Below are 18941 nucleotides of genomic sequence, written 5' to 3' on the forward strand. Positions count from 1 at the left end.
TTCGTGGTGGTGATATCTAAAAGTGGTGGGAGACCGACGCGTCGGTGCTGCTGGACACATCACTGACAAGATCAAAAGTGTGTAGATAAAATTAAAATATATAAATCAAAGCACAGATGAGGTCAAAACAAACTGAAAAATGCATTTAAAAACAGACAAACTGCCTCTAAACTATATAGGCCTGCTCATTCCTGATGCTGGAGATCTACCACCCTGCCTGTTTACCAGCTCTCCCTGCACCGCCTGCTGTTGATTACCTGGAGCAGGTTTGTTCATTCAATCAGAATGTGGAGGCATGATTGAGCCTATCAGAAGCTAGCAGGGCTGGGAGATCTGGAAAACAGTCAGGGTGGTAGATCTCAAAGACCGGAAATGAGCAGCCTTAATATTCAAAACAGCAGGGGTCTTCAATCTGGAGCCACATATGGCTCTTTTACCCCTCCATTGTGTCTCTCTGGTTAAAGAAAAATACAGTTTTTAATTTTAAGAAGTAGCTATAAAGTAAACAGTAAGAAAGTAGAAAGTAAAAAACAAACAAACAGTAAAGTAACTAACTAACTAACTTAAAGTTGTCTGCAAACAGTTGAAAAACAACATGTCACTCTTCAAGGCTCCTGACTACACTACCCACAATGCTCCAACTATCCATCAAGTGATTCGGCTTCGTAGTTTAACAAACTCAAAGTAAAACACTTTGACAGATTATTGAGCGCTGTGTCCCACAGAAAATCAATTGGAGGGCAGTAATCCCATATTTCTGAACAGATTCAAAGATTTTAATCATGCCGGAAAATTACAAAAATCTGGTGAGGGTCACTAAATTAGCTCTGATGTCATTTTGGTTTGTAAGATTGACAAAATTCTGGCTGTGAAAGAAACTGTTCTGTTTTATCAGATTTGACATTACTCTACCCATTACTACATTTGCTACATTGAGATTATTCTGTGAGACAAGGTGTCTTTTATTTTGAAAGGAATTCAAGTGATGCCAAAAACAATAGTTTATTTATATTTATCATAATAGTTATAATAACATAAATACAAATCGATGTCATTTTTTAAAGAGTAAATTAAGACTTTGTTTGCTCTAAAGTAATTTTCCAAGTATTGTTATTATGTGTTTTAAGGTTAAAAGGTTGATAAAAAATAATAAGCCTTTTGAAATATTCACATTGAATATTTTCAGTGTCATTCTTACATCATTGTTATGGACCGATTTGATTGGCATACACCTGAAAGTGCAGAGACTACTTAGGGTTGCTGTAATATACTTCTCCAGAGGTGAACTGCATCATCTTCAGTAACAAGGCATATTTATTAGGAACTAGTCACCTTCACTGCCACATGAGTCACAACAACCTAAATCTTAAGTTGAAGACGGAACAAACCTCCTTGACCTCGAAATCTGCGCCTCACAGTGGTGAAATTGGCGATGGCAGAAACATCACGTTTTCAATTTGAGTGCATTAAATACATTTTCTAATGGGCTCACCCATTCTTTTTTCTGGTGATTACATTCCAAATCGTTGGACATTTGTATTTCTTTAAGTAGCATCACGGTTGCTAGGATACTCTAGATCTTTTTTTTTTTAACAGAAGTAACAGTATTCACCTCATCAAGCTTGTGTTTTCATCACTAAAGTAGGTATATATTTACAAATATTTATTATAATGTTTATTTATGGTTAGTTTATGAAACATCGAGGCTTGTAAAGCAAAAATTTTGGGAAAACTCCTAATTGGCACAGTATGCATGCTATTTGTTGAGAACAATTCCAGTTCACATAGTTTTAATTGTATGTCAAAAAATAGATTTGTATATTCTGAGTTTTTTCATATTTCTAACATTTATTAAAAATCCTTTTTGAATATTGTTTTTCTTAGGTTTCAGACATTCTGTTTAAGCTAAACTAGCATCACAACAGCATAGCAGCTGCTTTTTGTTAGCCAGCTTGACAAACTACTAAAATGGAAAAAATATCTCAAAAACTTTTGAAAAAGAAAGAAAAGTCAGTCAGCCCTTAAAAAAGATAAATATACTGCATACTCTGTACATATTTAAAAAAAAGCTCTTTTTCATGACCTCTGTGACACATTAAGATCTCATTCTGTCTTTATTAATGCATCATGACTTAAACATATTTCTTCTTCACATTCTTCAGGCCAAAATGAGTCTACCTCAAGATGACGAATGGGAGACTGTCCCCAGGAGGAATCTGAACAAAATTGTCCCTGATGAAAACCAGTTTGCTAATCTGGCCTACAGTGAAATTCAGGACCGAATAAAATGGGCAACATTATTCCAGAAAAATAGGTATGAAAACCCTCTAAAACACAGAAAAAGAGCAAAGTGGCTGGAAATAACCTCCAAGATTTGTTTTGTTTTGTATTTAGAATGTCAGCATTTTCCATTTCTAATGATATTGTTAAGGAAAGCATTGTTCAAAACCTTGGAGATAGAAGATCTTTCTGATGTTGATCTCACTTAAAGCAAACAGCTGTTCAGTTTTTTAAAGGATAGAACAAACCTGTGTCTCTCTTACCCCTCCATCATGGCTCTTTGGTTACAGAAAAAAACAAAAACCTTTACATGTAAAAAGTAACTTTAAAGTAAGTAAAGTCAAAAAGAGCAATCTAACCTAAAATGTATTCATTCATTCACAAACAGTTGAAAGAAAATGTATGTCTAAAGTCAAAATAAAACATTTTAGCAGAATTTTGTGCGCTGCACACCACAGAAAATCAATTGGAGGTTAGTAAACAGAATTCCGACACAGTGGATTATAAAGCAGATTTTCTATTTTTTTTCTGACTGATATGCACCACAAACGGTAAAATAAACTATTTTTTAATTTAATTACAAAAACTGCTAAAATATTGATTTCATTTTGAGGATCATTTGTGACACAGGCTGTCTTTTTTCATTTATGCCACAAAAAACAATATACAGTCCCTGACAAAAGTCTTGTCGCTTATCCATTTTGTAGAAACAAAAGCGTATAACCTCACTTTTAATGAATCCATTGGTTTTAGAAATGTCTCATATGAAAGCTAAAACCCTCCCAAATTATGTTCAATATACTAAAATAACATTTTTTCACTGAAGAAAATATTGATCATTTAATGAACACAGAAAATTCACATTTTGGCAAGACAAAAATTTTGTCGCCTACAAAGAGTAGTGTGAACATTTAACAAATAATTTACTTCAAAAACAAAAATATGTTGCATAACATCAGTGAATTAAGTAGTACTACTGTGAGATCCATATTTAATATCTTGTATGACTTCCATGAGCTTGAAGGACAGCATCCATGCGGTTTGACAATGATTCATACAATTTATTGATGAAGTCATCAGGAATAGCAAAGAAAGCAGTCTTACATGCCTCCCAGAGTTCATCAAGATTCTTTGGTTTCGTCTTCCATGCTTCCTCTTTCATTCTACCCCAGACATGCTCAATGATGTTCATGTCTGGTGACTGGGCTGGCCAGTCCTGGAGCACCTTGATCTTCTTCGCCTTGAGGAACTTTGATGTAGAGAGGGAAGTATGCGATGGAGCACCATCCTGCTGCAGAATTTGACCCCTTTTATGGTTGGGAATGTAAGAGGTAGCTAATACTTCTTGATATTTTAGGCTATTGATATTGCCTTCCACCCTGCAAATGTTCCGCACACCCCCATACTGGATGTAACCCCAGACCATGATTTTTCCGCCACCAAACTTAACTGTTTTCTGGTTGAATCTTGGGTCCATGCGGGCTCCAGTTGGTCTCTTGCAATATTTGCGGCGGCTGTGATGTAATTCAATTGAAGACTCATCTGAGAAATCCACCTTCTGCCACTTTTCCAGCGTCCATCCTTTTAGCAGGCTGTGGGCCTTGGCAAATGCCACACGTTTTTTCAATTGCCTTTTGTTTATTGCTGGTTTCTGGGCACTGATTCGACCATGGAGGCCATTTTGAGATAGAATTCTACAAACTATTCTGGTTGACACAGGGACTTGAGGTGACCAGGCCTGGTAAAGCTCTGCTGCAGTGGAAAAGGGGCTGGCCTTGGATTTTCGAACCAACAAACGGTCCTGCCGAGCAGTTGTCTTGCAGGGTCTGCCGGACCTGGGCTTGTCAAAAACATCTCCAGTCTCTTCAAATCTTTTTCTTAGTCTTTGTACTTGACGCTGAGACACATTGAAGGTGTCAGCCACCTCAGCAGTGGATCTGGTCTCCAGCCTCTTGATAATCAACGCTTTGGTCTCAGGGTGAATCTTAGGCATGTTGTCAGAGGTCAAGTTGCAGTTGATGTGAAGGCCTGGTGTGCTGCGGTTCTTTTTATATACACCCAGTAATTGATTGATCAGCAATTGATCACAGGTGAGGCTGTAATCTAGGATTGGGTGCATCATATGACAAGGCGACAAAACTTTTGTCATGCCAAAATGTGACCTTTCTGTGTTCATTAAATGATCAATATTTCTTCAGTGAAGCAATTTTATTTTAGTATATTGAACATAATTTGGGAGGGTTTTAGCTTTCATATGAGACATTTCTAAAGCCAATGGATTCATTAAAAGTGAGGTTATACGCTTTTGTTTCTACAAAATGGATAAGCGACAAGACTTTTGTCAGGGACTGTATTTATATGTATAATAGGAACAATTACATAGATATAAATCAGTATGTCATTTTTAAAGGGCTTGACTTTTTGGCTCCTAGTGGGTTGAGGTTATTGCAACTTTGCATCACATGTTGCTCTATTTCTTTCAGTGTGTTTCATGCTGTGTACAATTTCAGAAGGACTGTTTTTCATCCATCCACACAGGCAAACTGAGGAAAATCATGATGTCAAAATAAAAGTGGGGTATTTAAAATACCAAAAGAGTTTCTCTGTCACGGCGAATGACAATAAGGTGAGAAAACAAAACTTTAATTACGTGTTTTTCTTTGGCAAAGTTGGAAAGTTAATTCATTTATTTTGTTTCTATTACAACAGGCAGTTGTGTCACTCAAAGTAAGCAACTGGGGACACCACTCTGTTTATTTCTCCTTTGAGACTTCAGAATTTTGGAAAAGCCTTTTTACTTTCAAAGACCACCGGGGAAAAACTTTTGGGACTCTAGAGAGACATTGTGTTAATGCAGGTTTGTAACGTACCCAAACATACAAACATACTCATTTCAAATGCTACAGGAACAGTTATGTTGGGAAAAAAAAGTACACAAACCAAGCTCTGACATTTAAAACAAAAATCCCAACACTGCTGTGAGATTTGAAGACACTGACTTTTCTCTCATCGTCTGTTTTCTAGGAAAAATCTTCACAATTAATGTTCATTTTGACTCTGAACACACTGGTTTCTATGAGGTCGTTTTCCTCTTTACATTTCAAACAAAAGAGAAGCCCAAAGAACAGTTTAAGATGATACGCCTTATAGATGTCACACGTAGTACATACAAATACATGCAACTCCAGCTCCCTCAGGATCCCAAATCCTCTGAAGAAGTTCCCCAGACTTCAAAAACGGTTCCTGCTAAAAGGTAAAACTGTATTTGTTTCTCTTTTGATAATCTCAATGTATTCATCATTATTATTACAAGATTTATTAGTTGCTAATTATATGATGGTTTTATTGTTTTGTGTTTTTGTTGTTTTGTTTCTGCAGTGAAAATATGAATGCTCTTAAAAATGTGGTGGTTCTTCAGGAATTTTGGCTCCCCAGGGAGGAAGGTGCACTTGAGAAAGCGGCGAGGTATGTTTAGGTATTCACTTTTTTTATGAGCGAACAAAAAAGTGTCTAGTCAAGAATTAGATTTTTTTTGAGAATTGCACGTTCAAATATCCTATTTTCGGCACTGTAAGACGCACTGGAATATAAGGCGTGCTGTTGATGAGTGGTCTATTTTCAGACTTGTCATAAAAATGGTTCATTAACACGCTTCACAGCACAATAACTGTAATTCCTAATGGTTTGCAACATGTGAAAAAAAAATTGATTGATACTGCTACGTCAGTGTGACTATGCTAACTCCCGATCTTGTTAGTAACTCATAAAAAAGACAGTCCGTCCCCGACATACGTTAGCCGCCTCAGCGTATTTGCAGTAATTCCCAACTTTGTTAGTAACATGTAAAAAAAAAACAGACTGATACCGCTAAAACAAACGTTACTGTGACTACGCCTACTCCTAATACTGTCAGTCACTCATAAAAACTGACTGATATTTTGACAGAGCGCCTCTAAAAAAACTGAATGAATCTATATATGAACCACAACAGATTTTGAGGCACACTGACTTTTTTTTTTCTTTTCTAAAAAGGGGCTTTTAAGTGCATCATATAGTGCGGAAGATCGGTAAATAAGAAATACAAACAAACAAAAATGTACTTCATGTAGAAAAATTCTACTTTTTTGTTTCATTTTTATATTGTGACGATTAATACAACAATCAATGACTGTAAGCATAATATTTCAGATTTATATTTTTTGAGGAAACTTGTTATTATCTAATCTACTAAATGAGTCTAAGGCAAAAAAGTAGCACAACTTTGCTCATTTTATATTTGAACTTGCACCTAAAAATGTTTAGTCGCATGTATAAGCTGCAAAAAACTCATATTTCCAAGGTTTAAAAAGTGTTTTTTTTTTAAATATTATAACTATTATAAAATATTTGTATTTTATTTAGCTCAGTTTTGGAAGCAAAACAAATTTTTAGTCATGCTTGGTTTCATAAATGCTTTTTTTTTCCATGTTTAAACGTTTTATTAAGGTAATTGTTTTTGTGTCCCTAGAAACAATTAATTGATGCAATTAACTATATATTTCCTCTAAAATGTTATGATAAAAGCAGGATCACTACTTCCACTGTGAATTTTTCTTTAGGGAGCTTGAACAGAAACCGCTGAACTCAGAAAACTACGCCAGGAGATTCCACATGCTGCTCCATCTCGAGGAGCTTCATCTCCAAGAAAGTCTGGATAAGTACAACCAGGAAAACGTGCTTGTGACAGCTCACAAAAGCAACTCAGAGACCTTCACTCTGAAGGTTGGACATCTCACAGTTAAAACTACCCGGCAACTTTTCTGACTTGAGCTTTGACCATAGAAATGTGAGGAATGTTATGTGTGTCTCATCAGATTACAGGTCCCTCTTACAACTCGTCGGTGGTGCTTTCTTGTTGTTTTGTGACCCTTGTCCCTTCAGATGTTGACAATAAAGTCTACGAGGGCATTGTTCATGACATACGTGAGGACCGGATATTCATAAAATTCCTCAATGAGTAAGAGCAAATCAGCATCTTTTGACACAAAAATGTGTTTTTTATTGTTTTGATTTGGAATTTTGGTTTATTTCAAACGGTCAAAACCAAAGAAATGTACATGTATATATAGATAAATCAAACTTGAATATTAGTCATGACTTGATTGGAAAATAAGAATTAGTAGATATATACATATGCGGGAGCCAGTTTAGCTCGTGCTGGTTTGCGGCACCTTCCATCCGTGTAACCTGGGTTCGACTCCAGGCTCCTCCCTGTTCCCTTCTCTACCTCTGCCGGTTCCAAGCCCGGTTTGAGAAGGTTGCATCAGGAAGGGCATCCGGCGTAAAACATTGCCAAATTTACCATGCGACTCGTTCGCTGTGGCGACCCCTGATGGGAGAAGCCGAAAGTGGAAGAAGAAGATATATACATATGCACACACAAAGAAATTATGTCATTACTCTTAACAAGTAGACATATTTGTACTTCTACATGCAAAACGTGACACATTGAATCAATTAAATGTGAATTTCATCAAAAACAGGTGAATCAATTACTTGAAAAGGGGTGGGAGGAAGCAAACTTATAAAATCCCTCCCTTTTTATGATTTACTTTAAATTAAATACCCTACTTTTAAATCCTATTAGAGTTAATTATACTTTTTCAGTCCACGTGCAGATCATTTATCTAATCTATTATTAATATCAAATTGCAAAGATGAATTGCTTGTTGATTAACTTAACAGACATTATTCCAGAAATCATTATTACATTTCACAGATCCAGAATCAGAATGAGTGTCCTTTTTGGGCTTAACCAAGTTACAGATATGGTTTGGTGTTAAATGAAAGGTCCATGATGATATTTTTGGAGCTAAATGCCTGAGACAATGCAATTCAATTCAATTTTATTTATATAACCCAATATTTCCAACAAAATTCATCTCAATGGGCTTCAGACAAGCTGGTTTTAATTTACTTGTATTTTTCTTTGATTCCTTTTTAATAAATCCTGTGCTGTTTTGCCCAATTCAAGAAACTAAATTAGTATTACATGATATACAGGGTCCCTGACCGTGGAGTGCTCAGGTGCGGTGTTACGTTCAAACTCAACCGCATGTGCCTGCGCATGCAGCACAGAGCGGCAGCAATGGCAGCAGAGAGGGGACCAATGGACCTGCTTTTCCCAACCAGAAGGCTCCCACGCCTTCTAGCACTGAACAGGTTAGTTGACCTCCCTTTTAAATGCCTCAAAGCATGTTAAGCATCTTTCTTTTAGTTAGGGCTGATGCAGGTTTGCCTCCTTTTTTGCTTTTTTTTCAGTAGATTTTTTGTTTTCTTTTTCTGTTCCTAAACTGATGATGATTATTATGGATGTCTTGCATTATCCCTAAAGTTAAATGTAGCTCAACTCGCCATTGTTTCCTCTAAATCCAGGCCACCAAGATTTGAATTCAACCCGGAGCAGCAGAAAGCTGTCACACACATTCTCAGACGCACTGCAAAGCCAGCCGCTTACTTGCTGTGTGGTCCGCCTGGCACAGGTAAAGTTCATTTCTCTTCGGGTTGGTTTGTTTCTTAGAAAGCAAATCCTTACTTTGTCGTTTCACACATCAGGCAAAACCTTGACTTTAGTAAAAGCCATCATGGAAATCGTAAAAGCACAAGACATCAACATCCTGGTCTGCGCGCCGTCCAACAGTGCAAGTGATGACATCTGTGAGAAGATTCTGAAGGGATTGGTAGACACGGACAAAGTGTATCGTTTGTACCCCTTGCTCCACTCCATCGCTAAAATCCCTGAAATTTTAAAGGTCAGACTTTTGTATTTATTAATTTTGCAATAATAGCTTTGCCAACTTAAGAGGAGACCAGAACTCAACCTTCTATTGCCCTATCATTTGCCTAGTTGATAATAACTAACCTAAAGCAACATAGATGTACTATTAAACTATTTCCTCAAGGCTTTCAAGTGAATGATGATTTTTGTACTGATGTCTACATGTTTTATTGTAATCTTTAGAAGAACTGCAACCTAGACCAAAAAAAAGGCACCATTAAAATCCCCAACAAAAAAAGCATCATGAGTCGCAAGATCTTGGTCACCACCCTGCAAACTGCTGGAAGGTACAGTGGGAAAAAGACAACAGATTGACAGAATGGAAGTGTTTTCAGTCTATTATGGTTATCTATTCCATTATCATGATTTGCCTTTCAAGATGAAATGTCTCTTCTTGGTCTTGTATTTTTTTAAATACGTTTCTCCCAAACTGTGACTTATATAAGATTTTTACTTCTTTATTATGCCTGTTCTGGTTGCTGCTAGTTATACTCCATAGCAACTCAGTTCAAAATAGATGGTAGTGAAAGAGGACATGATAGTGATTGTTGTGATCAAGAAGGAAACAGAAGATAGATGGAGGCGGATGATTTGCTTTGGCAACCCTAATGCTATGTTGATCCTCCATGATCAATATACAAATGGTTGACACTTCCATGTTTTGAAAAGGACACTACTCATTCGCTACCAATCCGAGTTCCTGACTGGTCCAAGTTCAATAGATTTAACTCTCAACACCCGTTCTATCACCACGCGTTTTGTACATAGAGCCCAAAAATGTTTACAGATTTGCACAGCGACACGTAAAGACAAGGGTTTTGAACGCAGAGGCCAGAAACACACACATACGCGTTCACACAGACTTTTCATTGGACGTACATTTCCGGTGTAAACTTAGCAAAAAGGAAAACGCCAAAAGACAAAAAAGTAGAAGAAGAAAACAGGAGAGTAGGTTCTTTTTTTCTATTAAACAACTGTTTCAATTTTGTTGTCTTGCCCAAATCCTAAAGTCGGGAGGACTAAACCCCAGTAAATGTCCCCTTCCTACTTCAATCTTGATTTTCACCCTTCAGATCCAGTGAGGTCAGAGGTCACCTGTTCACATGTTCATTAATAAAACTTTACTTTTTTTTTTAATAAAAAATAAAACCTATAAAAATAGATCTCAGATTCACAGGAACAGGAGCTCAATGTGTCAGAGATGTACAGTCTCTCCAATGAAACGAATCATAACACTTTATGGTAAATCTATAGATGTTGCTGCTTTCTTCCCAGGCTTGTGACAGGCGGGATCCCTCCAAAGCACTACACTTACATCTTTGTGGACGAGGCAGGCCAAGCTACAGAGACAGAGAGTATGATTCCAATAGCAGGTGGTGTGACACAATATCTCTTGTTTACAATCAGATATTTGGGCAAACTTTTTGATAATCCGTCAAAAATGTCCCTGAACTTGTGCCTGACTTCTTTACAGGTTTATGTGACCGCAGCACGTGCCAGGTTGTGTTGGCTGGAGACCCAAAACAGCTGGGCCCAGTTGTTATATCGAAGACTGCAGAGTACCATGGACTGGGTGAGCACCTGGCACAGTTATATCCAAATAACTGTACATTCAGAGAGCTAAAAAAAATCTACCCAAAAACAACTGATTTGATTATTTTATAAGTTAAGGATTATGTCTTAATGTGTATAGTAGTGTTTTATCTTATAAGACCTGGCGTCCACATGCATGTACGTCACATTTTGGGTTATACTGTATTACTACATCACTTCATTTCTGCTTATAGCGCCCTGTGACTATATGTGTAGAAGGTCAGCTCAATTATTACCTCGGGCCTTAAAATTTTTAAATATACAGCGCAGACCAAAAGTTTGGACACACCTTCCCATTCATTTCCCATTCATTTGAATTTAAAAGTTTGGACACACCTTCCCATTCATTTGAATGAGAAGGTGTGTCCAAACTTTTGGTTTGTACTGTCTTCCTATTTATTTAAATAAAAATAAGGTAAAGTCATTGGGTATAATCAAAATTACAAAACAAAATTGCAGCTGCTGCAATTTTCTTGAAAACATCTAGAATTAAAATTTAGAAACCAAATTATTAAAGATAAAAACAAACAAATGATAATTTTTCCTTGGATTTACTCTGTATTTTTGTCATGCAAATTTAAACAGACTTCTAAAGAATGTATGTTCACAAGGTCATATCCTCTTTGTAGGATCAATAAAGTTCTTTTCTATTCTATTCTATTCTATTCTATTACAATGGTCATTTAAAATATTTTAGGTCCAACGGTGCAGAGTAAAAGACATGTGAGGGTCTCTGCTGTGCAGCTTCCTGCAGACTTCAGGAACTCTTTCAAAATAAAATTAGCATCATTTTAAATTTTGTGGTAAATTCTCATTTAAAACTTGTGTATTGTTCCAGTTTACAAACTTCTGTTTTAGGAGCAGGATGGTATGAAAAAATTCGATAGCCACAATAAATGTTGGACCTGTTTCTACTTGCAGAGTAAAAATGAAATAAAAAAAGAATGCAAAGAAATACTTCCTATCTGCATTCTAACAGAAAAAGAGGATTGAGACGTTTTATTTGTGCAGGGGTGTCCTTGTTGGAGAGGCTGATGAGGGACAACGATCTGTACAAACCTCATGAGGATTTTGGGTTTGATAGCAACTTCATCACCAAACTGCTGAAGAACTATAGGTCGGGTTTTGGACATCTTTTGTCACTTTAAATAATTGCTCAGGATTCTTTATAAACTTTTTCCCCAAATTCTAATTTTTTTATGTGTCACCCGTTTCATTTTAAATCTCCCAGATCCCATCCTGCCATTCTCAAAGTTCCTAACGACCTGTTTTATGGTGGAGAGCTCCAGCCGTGTGCTCGTCTTAGCAAGTTATACAATCAATTGGAGCTTCTGCCCAAGGAGGTGAGGAGATCGTACACAGACAACAAGCAGCCTCCGTCCACTTCTGCTTTTGTGACTTCCTTATTCGTTTCAGGGTTTCCCGGTGGTCTTCCATGGCGTGGCCGGCATCAGCCAACAGGAAAAGGGCTTCTCTTCTTTTTACAACATGGCAGAGATTGAAGTCATAAAGGAATACCTAAAATCCCTGATCCAACACCTCCACCGGAATAATGTGAGCCATGTTCCACCAGGAGAAATCGGCATCATCTCTCCATACAGGAAACAAGTCAGTTTGATTACATTAAAATGTTTTTATTATATAAAATCCTAAATAATACTGAAATAGCAAATTTACAAACTTTTTGTGGCCAGAATAGTTCTAAACACAACTCCAACTTTGTCTTTAAATATCTACCTACAGGTGGAGAAAATCCAAAAGGCCATTCAATGGGATGCAGACCTCAGCAAAGAAAATTTGGAAAATGTAGAAGTACGTCAGTGAAGCTTTTTAGAGCTTAACTGTAAAAGATTTTGCAGTCCATGTTAAGCAACTGTTTGTGTTTTGCAGGTTGGGACAGTGGATAAATTTCAGGGTAAAGAGTTCAGCGTGATTCTGATGTCAACAGTGCGCTGCTTTCCCAAACTGAAGCACAAGCAGAACTTTATCCTGGGCTTTATCAGAGATGACAGGGTGAGCACCATCGTATTGCTTTAAAGATCCACTCCGATCAGCTTTTGATCGATTGTGAAAGCGGTTGTCTTTTTTATTATGATTATGCCATTTTTAGACTAAAAAAACAGTGTCGTTTTGTATGGTTTCTCACTGTTGGCGCAGAGCAACCCCACCCCCTTTCCCCTCCCCGTTGCTGATCGCTTGGAGCAGGGAGCTTGTAGCCCGCCCCGCATACAAATACACTCTTTTTCGAACAGCATGTTTCGTCCCCTCCGGATTCACAACAATTTGAATGAAAAAAATACTCAGAAATGCAATTTTAAGCTTAACTTTCCTTATGTATGTCCTTCATCATGAGAGAAATGCCACAAGAACGTGTCAAAAACCCATTTTCATTGGAGTGGGTCTTTAAATCTCAGATTTTTTTCATTTCTGCATCCAATTGAAGCTTGTGGTTGCAGTTAAAAGTAATATATATGTGTACACATCTGTTCACAAAAACGAAATTATTCTTAGAGGTTTAACGTGGCGATGACCCGTGCCCGCTCCCTTCTGGTTGTGGTGGGAGACCCACGACTCCTGGCAACTGATAAGAACTGGAACACGTAAGGCCCAGAACATTTTACAAGATGACATGAGAGCAGAGTGAGAGCCGTCTAACATTCCTCATCTTTCACTCATACTCTCAGGTTTATCCACTACTGTTTAAAAGCGGGAGCATACCGTGGCTTTACTCTCTTTGATAGAGGCCTAACTCAAGACACGCCCACTGTCGCAGACGCACCAACACTCAGGTAGAGTACTTTCTAAAGTACATCCACTTAATGTCTGAAAACAGCCTTAACTATGACGTTTTGTGAAACCCTCTACAGCACTGCATGACGCTCCAACTGCTGGGTTTCAATGGAGAAATCAACACAACTGCCAAGGAATAAAACAGGAAAATAAAACAAAAAAAAAAGAATTTATTTGTTGTCTTTTTTCCAGCCAAATAACCCTTATCTTCTGTTTAATGCATACCAGTCCATGTTTAGCATGTGCTGCATTGAACAGTTTAAGCTTATTCACCTGCTTCACAGTGGATCAGTTGAGATTTTGCAATTATAGTTTTGTATTTTTGCATTTATCAAGTCATATTTCACAGTTTGGGATTGTAAAGTGTTAATCCTAAAATATTCAACTAAAAAGGCAACCATCCACTTTCCTAACCTGCTAAATCCCTTTAGGGGTCACAGGTTTGCCGGGGGCTTGTCCCGGCTACTGTTGGTGTTGGTGGGCCACACCTTGGATGGGTCACCAGTCTCTCACAGGGCACACAATCACTTCAACACACTTAGGGTCACTTTAGAGTAACCAATTAAGCTATGAAGCATATTTTTGGACTGACAGAGGAAGCTGGAGTTTTCCCCATGCAGGCTTGGGGAGAACGTGCAAACTCCACACAGAAACGTCCCAGCCAGGATTTGAACAAGAGCCTTTTCACTGCCCCTATGAAAAGGTAACTAAAACATTCTTATGCACACTTAGCTTTTATTTTGAAATTACTGTAGAGCGATACCTGGAATAAAGTCTTGTGAAGCACTTAAATTGAACTTGAAATGTCATAGATATCAAAACACTTTCTTCTATAACCAGCTAAATGCTTCTGAAATTATTCCAAAACTTTCAGTAAGTTTCACAAAATTCTCCATTGCAAGTCAGAAGAAAACAATGCCTCCAGATACAGCAAGTATGCACGAATACAAAGCTGGCTTTATTGATAACTAAAGCACAATTAAAAAAAATATATATATGACGAAAATCAGAAAATCAAATTGACAATAGTTTCTTATACATCATATCAAAAAAAGAAAAAAACCTCAACTCTGACTTAAGCGGAAATAGTCAAATTGGATGTTGAGTGTTGGGAAACTACTTTTTCCCCTTTCCCCTCCAAAGCAATTATGCATACATTTTTAATTTGGGATCAAATATCAAATTAGAATTATAGCCCTAAAATAATACAATTTATTTTTTCCAAACAAAATTATACGTTTAACAAGTTAAATCAAAATGAAAGTTAGGTTGGATTGACTGCGCATGAGATTTGTAAGTTTTAGACTGCTTTGTAGCTTTAGTTTTAAAGTGCAGTCAAAGGGATTTTTGTCTCTAACGAGATACTGTAGATGTATTTTAAATGTTTGTGATTGGTTGGTATTGCCCATTGCTGTCGAGGGTAGGACCATTCAAAGGTAGATGGGGTGGTAGGGTGGCATGTTACCAAGGTAATCAACTATTCTTTGTATAAAAAAATAAAAAAATAAAAAGTATAATAATAATAATAATAATAATAATAATAATAATAATAATAATAATCATAATAATAATAATAATAATAATCAGAATCATAATAATCAGAATCAGAATTCTTTTTTAGACTAAAAAAATGCGATAAAAAGATTAGCAATTAGCCAAAGTTGTCAAGCAGGGTTTTTTTTCTTTCTTTTTCTTTTTTTACCATAACTGGTCAGTCGAGATGTTTAGCATGTTTGTCCGAACTATCGTAATCGTAAGTTCATTCTTCTTTGGAATGGCTCAAAACAAATAAATAAACAGTAGGCCTCTTTTTGAATTCTAGCGTGCTTGTAGAAAGAAATGTATATGCATGTTTACATTTATTGTACCCTTTGCACCGCTAATCATACACAGAGAAAATATATGAGTATATATTTCTTTTAAAAACATCAAATGTATTTTAATGTTTTGGTGCCAGACTTTAAGCTCCGCCCACCCAGCCCGCCTCCGGCAGACGCCGGCCTCGCCGACGGATTTCCAGACACCCAACGAGTCAGAGGTCCGGGGAGTTTATGAAGCTCACTGTTAAGTTCAGCCTCCCGTCGCCCAAAAAGTCAGCCTCCGATAGATAACAATGAGCACACCCGAGTCGCTGGATCGAATGGAACTCTGTGAAAGCCTTTTAACGTGGGTAAGTTTGGAAACGAGAGTGTTTTGTTGTTTTTTTCCTCCCTCTGTGAAACACACTGCTCTCCGGCGATGCTAAAGCTAGCATGCTAGGCAACAAGCTAACGGGGAAAACGCTAGCATGCTAGAGAAAAATGACACGGACTGTGTGGTTACGTATGCAGGCCAGCTGTTTTCTGTGTTTAGCTACTGATGCGCTATGTGCTAACTAAAAGCAAACGTCCAAACATAGATTCAAGCTTAGAGCATTATATGTTTAATGATCTTAGTTGTCTACTTATTCAGTGTTCAGTCTCTCTGTCGCTAGGTTTAAAAATCAAACCTAACGAGAGATGTTAGCTTTGGAATGATTGTTCCGTTCTTCACGAAGGATTTTTTTTCCCTGTCAGAGAACGTAATTCCTGTCATTGTTGTCCATTGTTGCTTTGTGTTTTCTTCATTCCTCTTCAAGTGGCATCACTTTGTTCACTTTGAGAGTTTAAAGTCAGGGAATAACGAGTCATATTTCTAAGGAGTAATTTTACTGCATCATTATACCACAGCTTGATCTGGATAGCACCTTTAAAGTGATTTAGTTATGCAAAAAACTTGAGATAAAGTTAAACATGAAGTGAGTTCAATATCCTAAACTACAGTACCTATTTAATTATTTCTACACATCAGTGAATGTCTTGTTGCTGCCAAAATGATGAAGTGAGAATTGTTCTTTTTTCAGCTCATTTACAGTTATATTTTATTAACTGAAAATAGCAGATTTTCATAATTATCTTATAAGCTTTAGACTATAATGATGGCATAATCCAGTGTTTTTGTGTGTTGGTCCTGCAAAGAGTTGTCACAAAACAAAGCAGAATTTACGTATTGGGTTGGTCGTGACCTGAATTCCAAGCTGCTGGAAAATTGTCGACTGTTGGTGGAAGGAGAGGAGGAAGACTTTTGTTGGCAGAGATGGAGAAGGAAAGACCAGAGTGGAGGACTTGAGGCAGTAGTGTTCTAATGGAAAAGACTAGAGAGTTGGCCAACATAATGGAAAGAAGAAAGTTGGATATCCTGTGTGTTCAAGAAACTAAATTGAAAGAGAGCAAGGATTATGGATTGGGAGAAGGTTCAAGCTGTTTTCTTCACAGAGTAGGAGTAATCCTAAAGGAGGAGTTTGATTAAAAGGTTCTGGAGGTGAGGAGCGTGTCGGATTGGGTGAAGGGTCTGAAGCTATAGGTTGGAAGTATGATGTTGAATGTTGTCTGTAGTTAATGGCCCTCAGGTTGAATTTGAGCTAAAGGAGAAATTCTGGAGGGAGATGAATGAAGTGATCTAGGGTATCCTTATAAGGAAGAGATTGGTAATTGGAACAGACTTTAACAAACGTGGGTGAGAAAAACTGAGGGGACGAGGAGGTCATGGGTAAGTTTGGTGTTCAGGACAGGAATGCACGAGCACAGATGACTTTGGTAAACGAATAGAAATGGCAACAGTAAACACATTTTACCAGAAAAGAGAAGAGCATAGGTTGACATACGCCTTATTTGGTTTCATTTCTGCTACATTTTGTTCCTATATGATTGTTTTTATATTATTCTATTTTCTCTCATGTTTACTGCTATGGAAATCCATAAATTTCCCATGTGTGGAATCATTAAAGTACTTCTGATTCTGATACAAGATTGAAAGGGAGGAGCACACAAGTTGATTCCATCATGTGCAGACACTTTAATCCAAGACAGGCCAACCCTGGTCTTCAAGAGCTACAACCCTGCCCGTTTTCCAGTTCTCCCTGATCGTCTTGCTGCTGATTAGCTGACTCAAGCGATTCCACCTGATTGACTGAACACACATGATTTAGGTAGACACCATCAAGCAGTCCAGGTAGAGCTGGAAAACCAGCAGGGTTGTGGCTCCTGAGGACCAGGGTTGGCCAGCTTTGCTTGAATCTGACAAGGATCAGCGACTGCAAAGTGTTCGCTGGGGAGAGTTTAGTCTGACAGCATCGGACAGTGATTTGTGGGAGGACCAGTGGTGCTGAAGATGAAGAGGTTGAAAGCACAGCACTGGATAAAGTTGTTAAGTTGAATAGGAATAGTGCTGCATGACTTTGGGAGATCGTGAAATTTTCCCAGATGACTGTGGACAGCTGCATCTAAAATGATCAGGGAAACTGTGAGCAAAGCATTTGGTGTGTCATCTGGAATGTGGAAAGCAGATAAGGACACTTGGTGGAATGAAGAACTTCAGGAGTGCCTTAAAAGAAAAAGGAACACTAAGAGGACATATCTGTGGAGGTATGGAAGAGTTTCGGAGAGGTGGCAGCAAAGTTTAAGACTGGACTGTTTACCAAGATCTTGCAGAGGGATGTCTGAGGAATGGAGAAGTGTTCTGGTTCCCATTTTAAAGAAGAAGGGAGATGCCCAGAGTTGTAGAAACTACAGAGAAATAAAGCTGTTGAAGCCGTAAGTGAACTTTTGTGAGCTACGGTATGGTTTTATGCCAAGGAAAAGTGTCAAAGATGTAATATTTGTTTTGATGAGGCTTCTGGAGAAGAACAGAGAAGGTCAGAAGCAGCTGCATTGTGTCTTTGTAGATGTATTAGAGAAAGTCTATGACAGGATACAAAGAAAGGAGCTGTGATTTGTAGGACAACCTGTGAAATGGCAGAAAAGAATGTTGGAGTCTCTCTAGACAAGGAAGAGAGCTGCTAGACAGTGGTGAGATGTGCTGTAAGTGCAAAAGAGGATTTCAAGGTGGAGGTGGGTGATGCATCACGGATGCAGCTCTGTTTCTTGTTTCTGTGATGAGGGAAAGACTGACAGATAAGTTACACAGGAATCCCAGAAATCACACCTGACATTGTGATTTGTGGTGACAGCAGGTGGAAGAACATCTAGAGAGGTAGAGACTTGCTCTCTAAAGGAGAGAAATGAAGGTCAGCAGTAGCGAGACAGAAGATATGTTTTTTTGTTTTTTTTTTAAAACTTGTCCTGTCTTTTTGTGTGAGGCTTTTTGTGTTAGACAGATTTTACTATTACATTAAGGGGTTATGGATCTTCTGATAGCCAAGGGGTATATTGGCACAAATGCTTTTTTTTGTTAAATTTATTTATTTAATACATTTTATGTTCTAAATGCATATTTTACATCCAAGAGTGAAATTCTGGTTAGGAGCAAGGGTTAAAGCAGACGGGAGCAGTGCGACAGTGTGCAAGTACAGGTGGGATGCAAGCACGCTCCCGAAGTGTACCATGTGTTCATTAGAGGAACCAGATCCTCCCCAGCCCGACCGACACAGAAGAGAGGGGGCAAG

General features: G+C 37.8%; 2 protein-coding genes across 5 annotated transcripts in view; both read left to right on the forward strand.

Moving 5' to 3' along the window:
- Positions 1-1537: 1537 nt before the first annotated feature.
- On the forward strand, positions 1538-13644 carry LOC101175667 (putative helicase mov-10-B.2). 2 transcript variants are annotated; one of them, XM_020707778.2, is made up of 22 exons: positions 1538-1641; positions 2163-2314; positions 4819-4906; positions 4990-5137; positions 5305-5533; positions 5659-5745; positions 6879-7041; positions 7134-7276; positions 8323-8481; positions 8695-8801; positions 8875-9071; positions 9281-9384; positions 10373-10470; positions 10572-10670; positions 11702-11807; positions 11922-12033; positions 12107-12298; positions 12434-12502; positions 12581-12703; positions 13202-13290; positions 13375-13479; positions 13558-13644. In XM_020707778.2, exons 2-22 carry the CDS (start codon positions 2169-2171, stop codon positions 13565-13567), a joined length of 2574 nt encoding a protein of 857 aa, XP_020563437.1. In that variant the 5' UTR covers positions 1538-1641; positions 2163-2168; the 3' UTR covers positions 13568-13644. The 2 variants fall into 2 exon arrangements, with proteins under 2 accessions (XP_020563437.1, XP_020563438.1); XM_020707779.1 differs by having other exon boundaries at positions 1576-1645.
- Positions 13645-15442: 1798 nt separating this feature from the next.
- hook3 (hook microtubule tethering protein 3) overlaps positions 15443-18941 on the forward strand; it is a 32400-nt gene continuing 28901 nt past the window's right edge. The window contains exon 1 of one of the 3 annotated variants that reach the window (XM_011481914.3): positions 15443-15650. In XM_011481914.3, the coding sequence (XP_011480216.1) occupies positions 15594-15650 (57 nt within the window). In that variant the 5' untranslated portion in view covers positions 15443-15593. The remainder of the gene's footprint in view (positions 15651-18941) is intronic. The other 2 variants (XM_011481913.3, XM_004074853.4) reach the window with 2 other exon arrangements.

This window comes from Oryzias latipes, chromosome 12 (assembly GCF_002234675.1).
Source record: "Oryzias latipes chromosome 12, ASM223467v1".
In the NCBI taxonomy this organism is placed as follows: Eukaryota; Metazoa; Chordata; class Actinopteri; order Beloniformes; family Adrianichthyidae; genus Oryzias; species Oryzias latipes.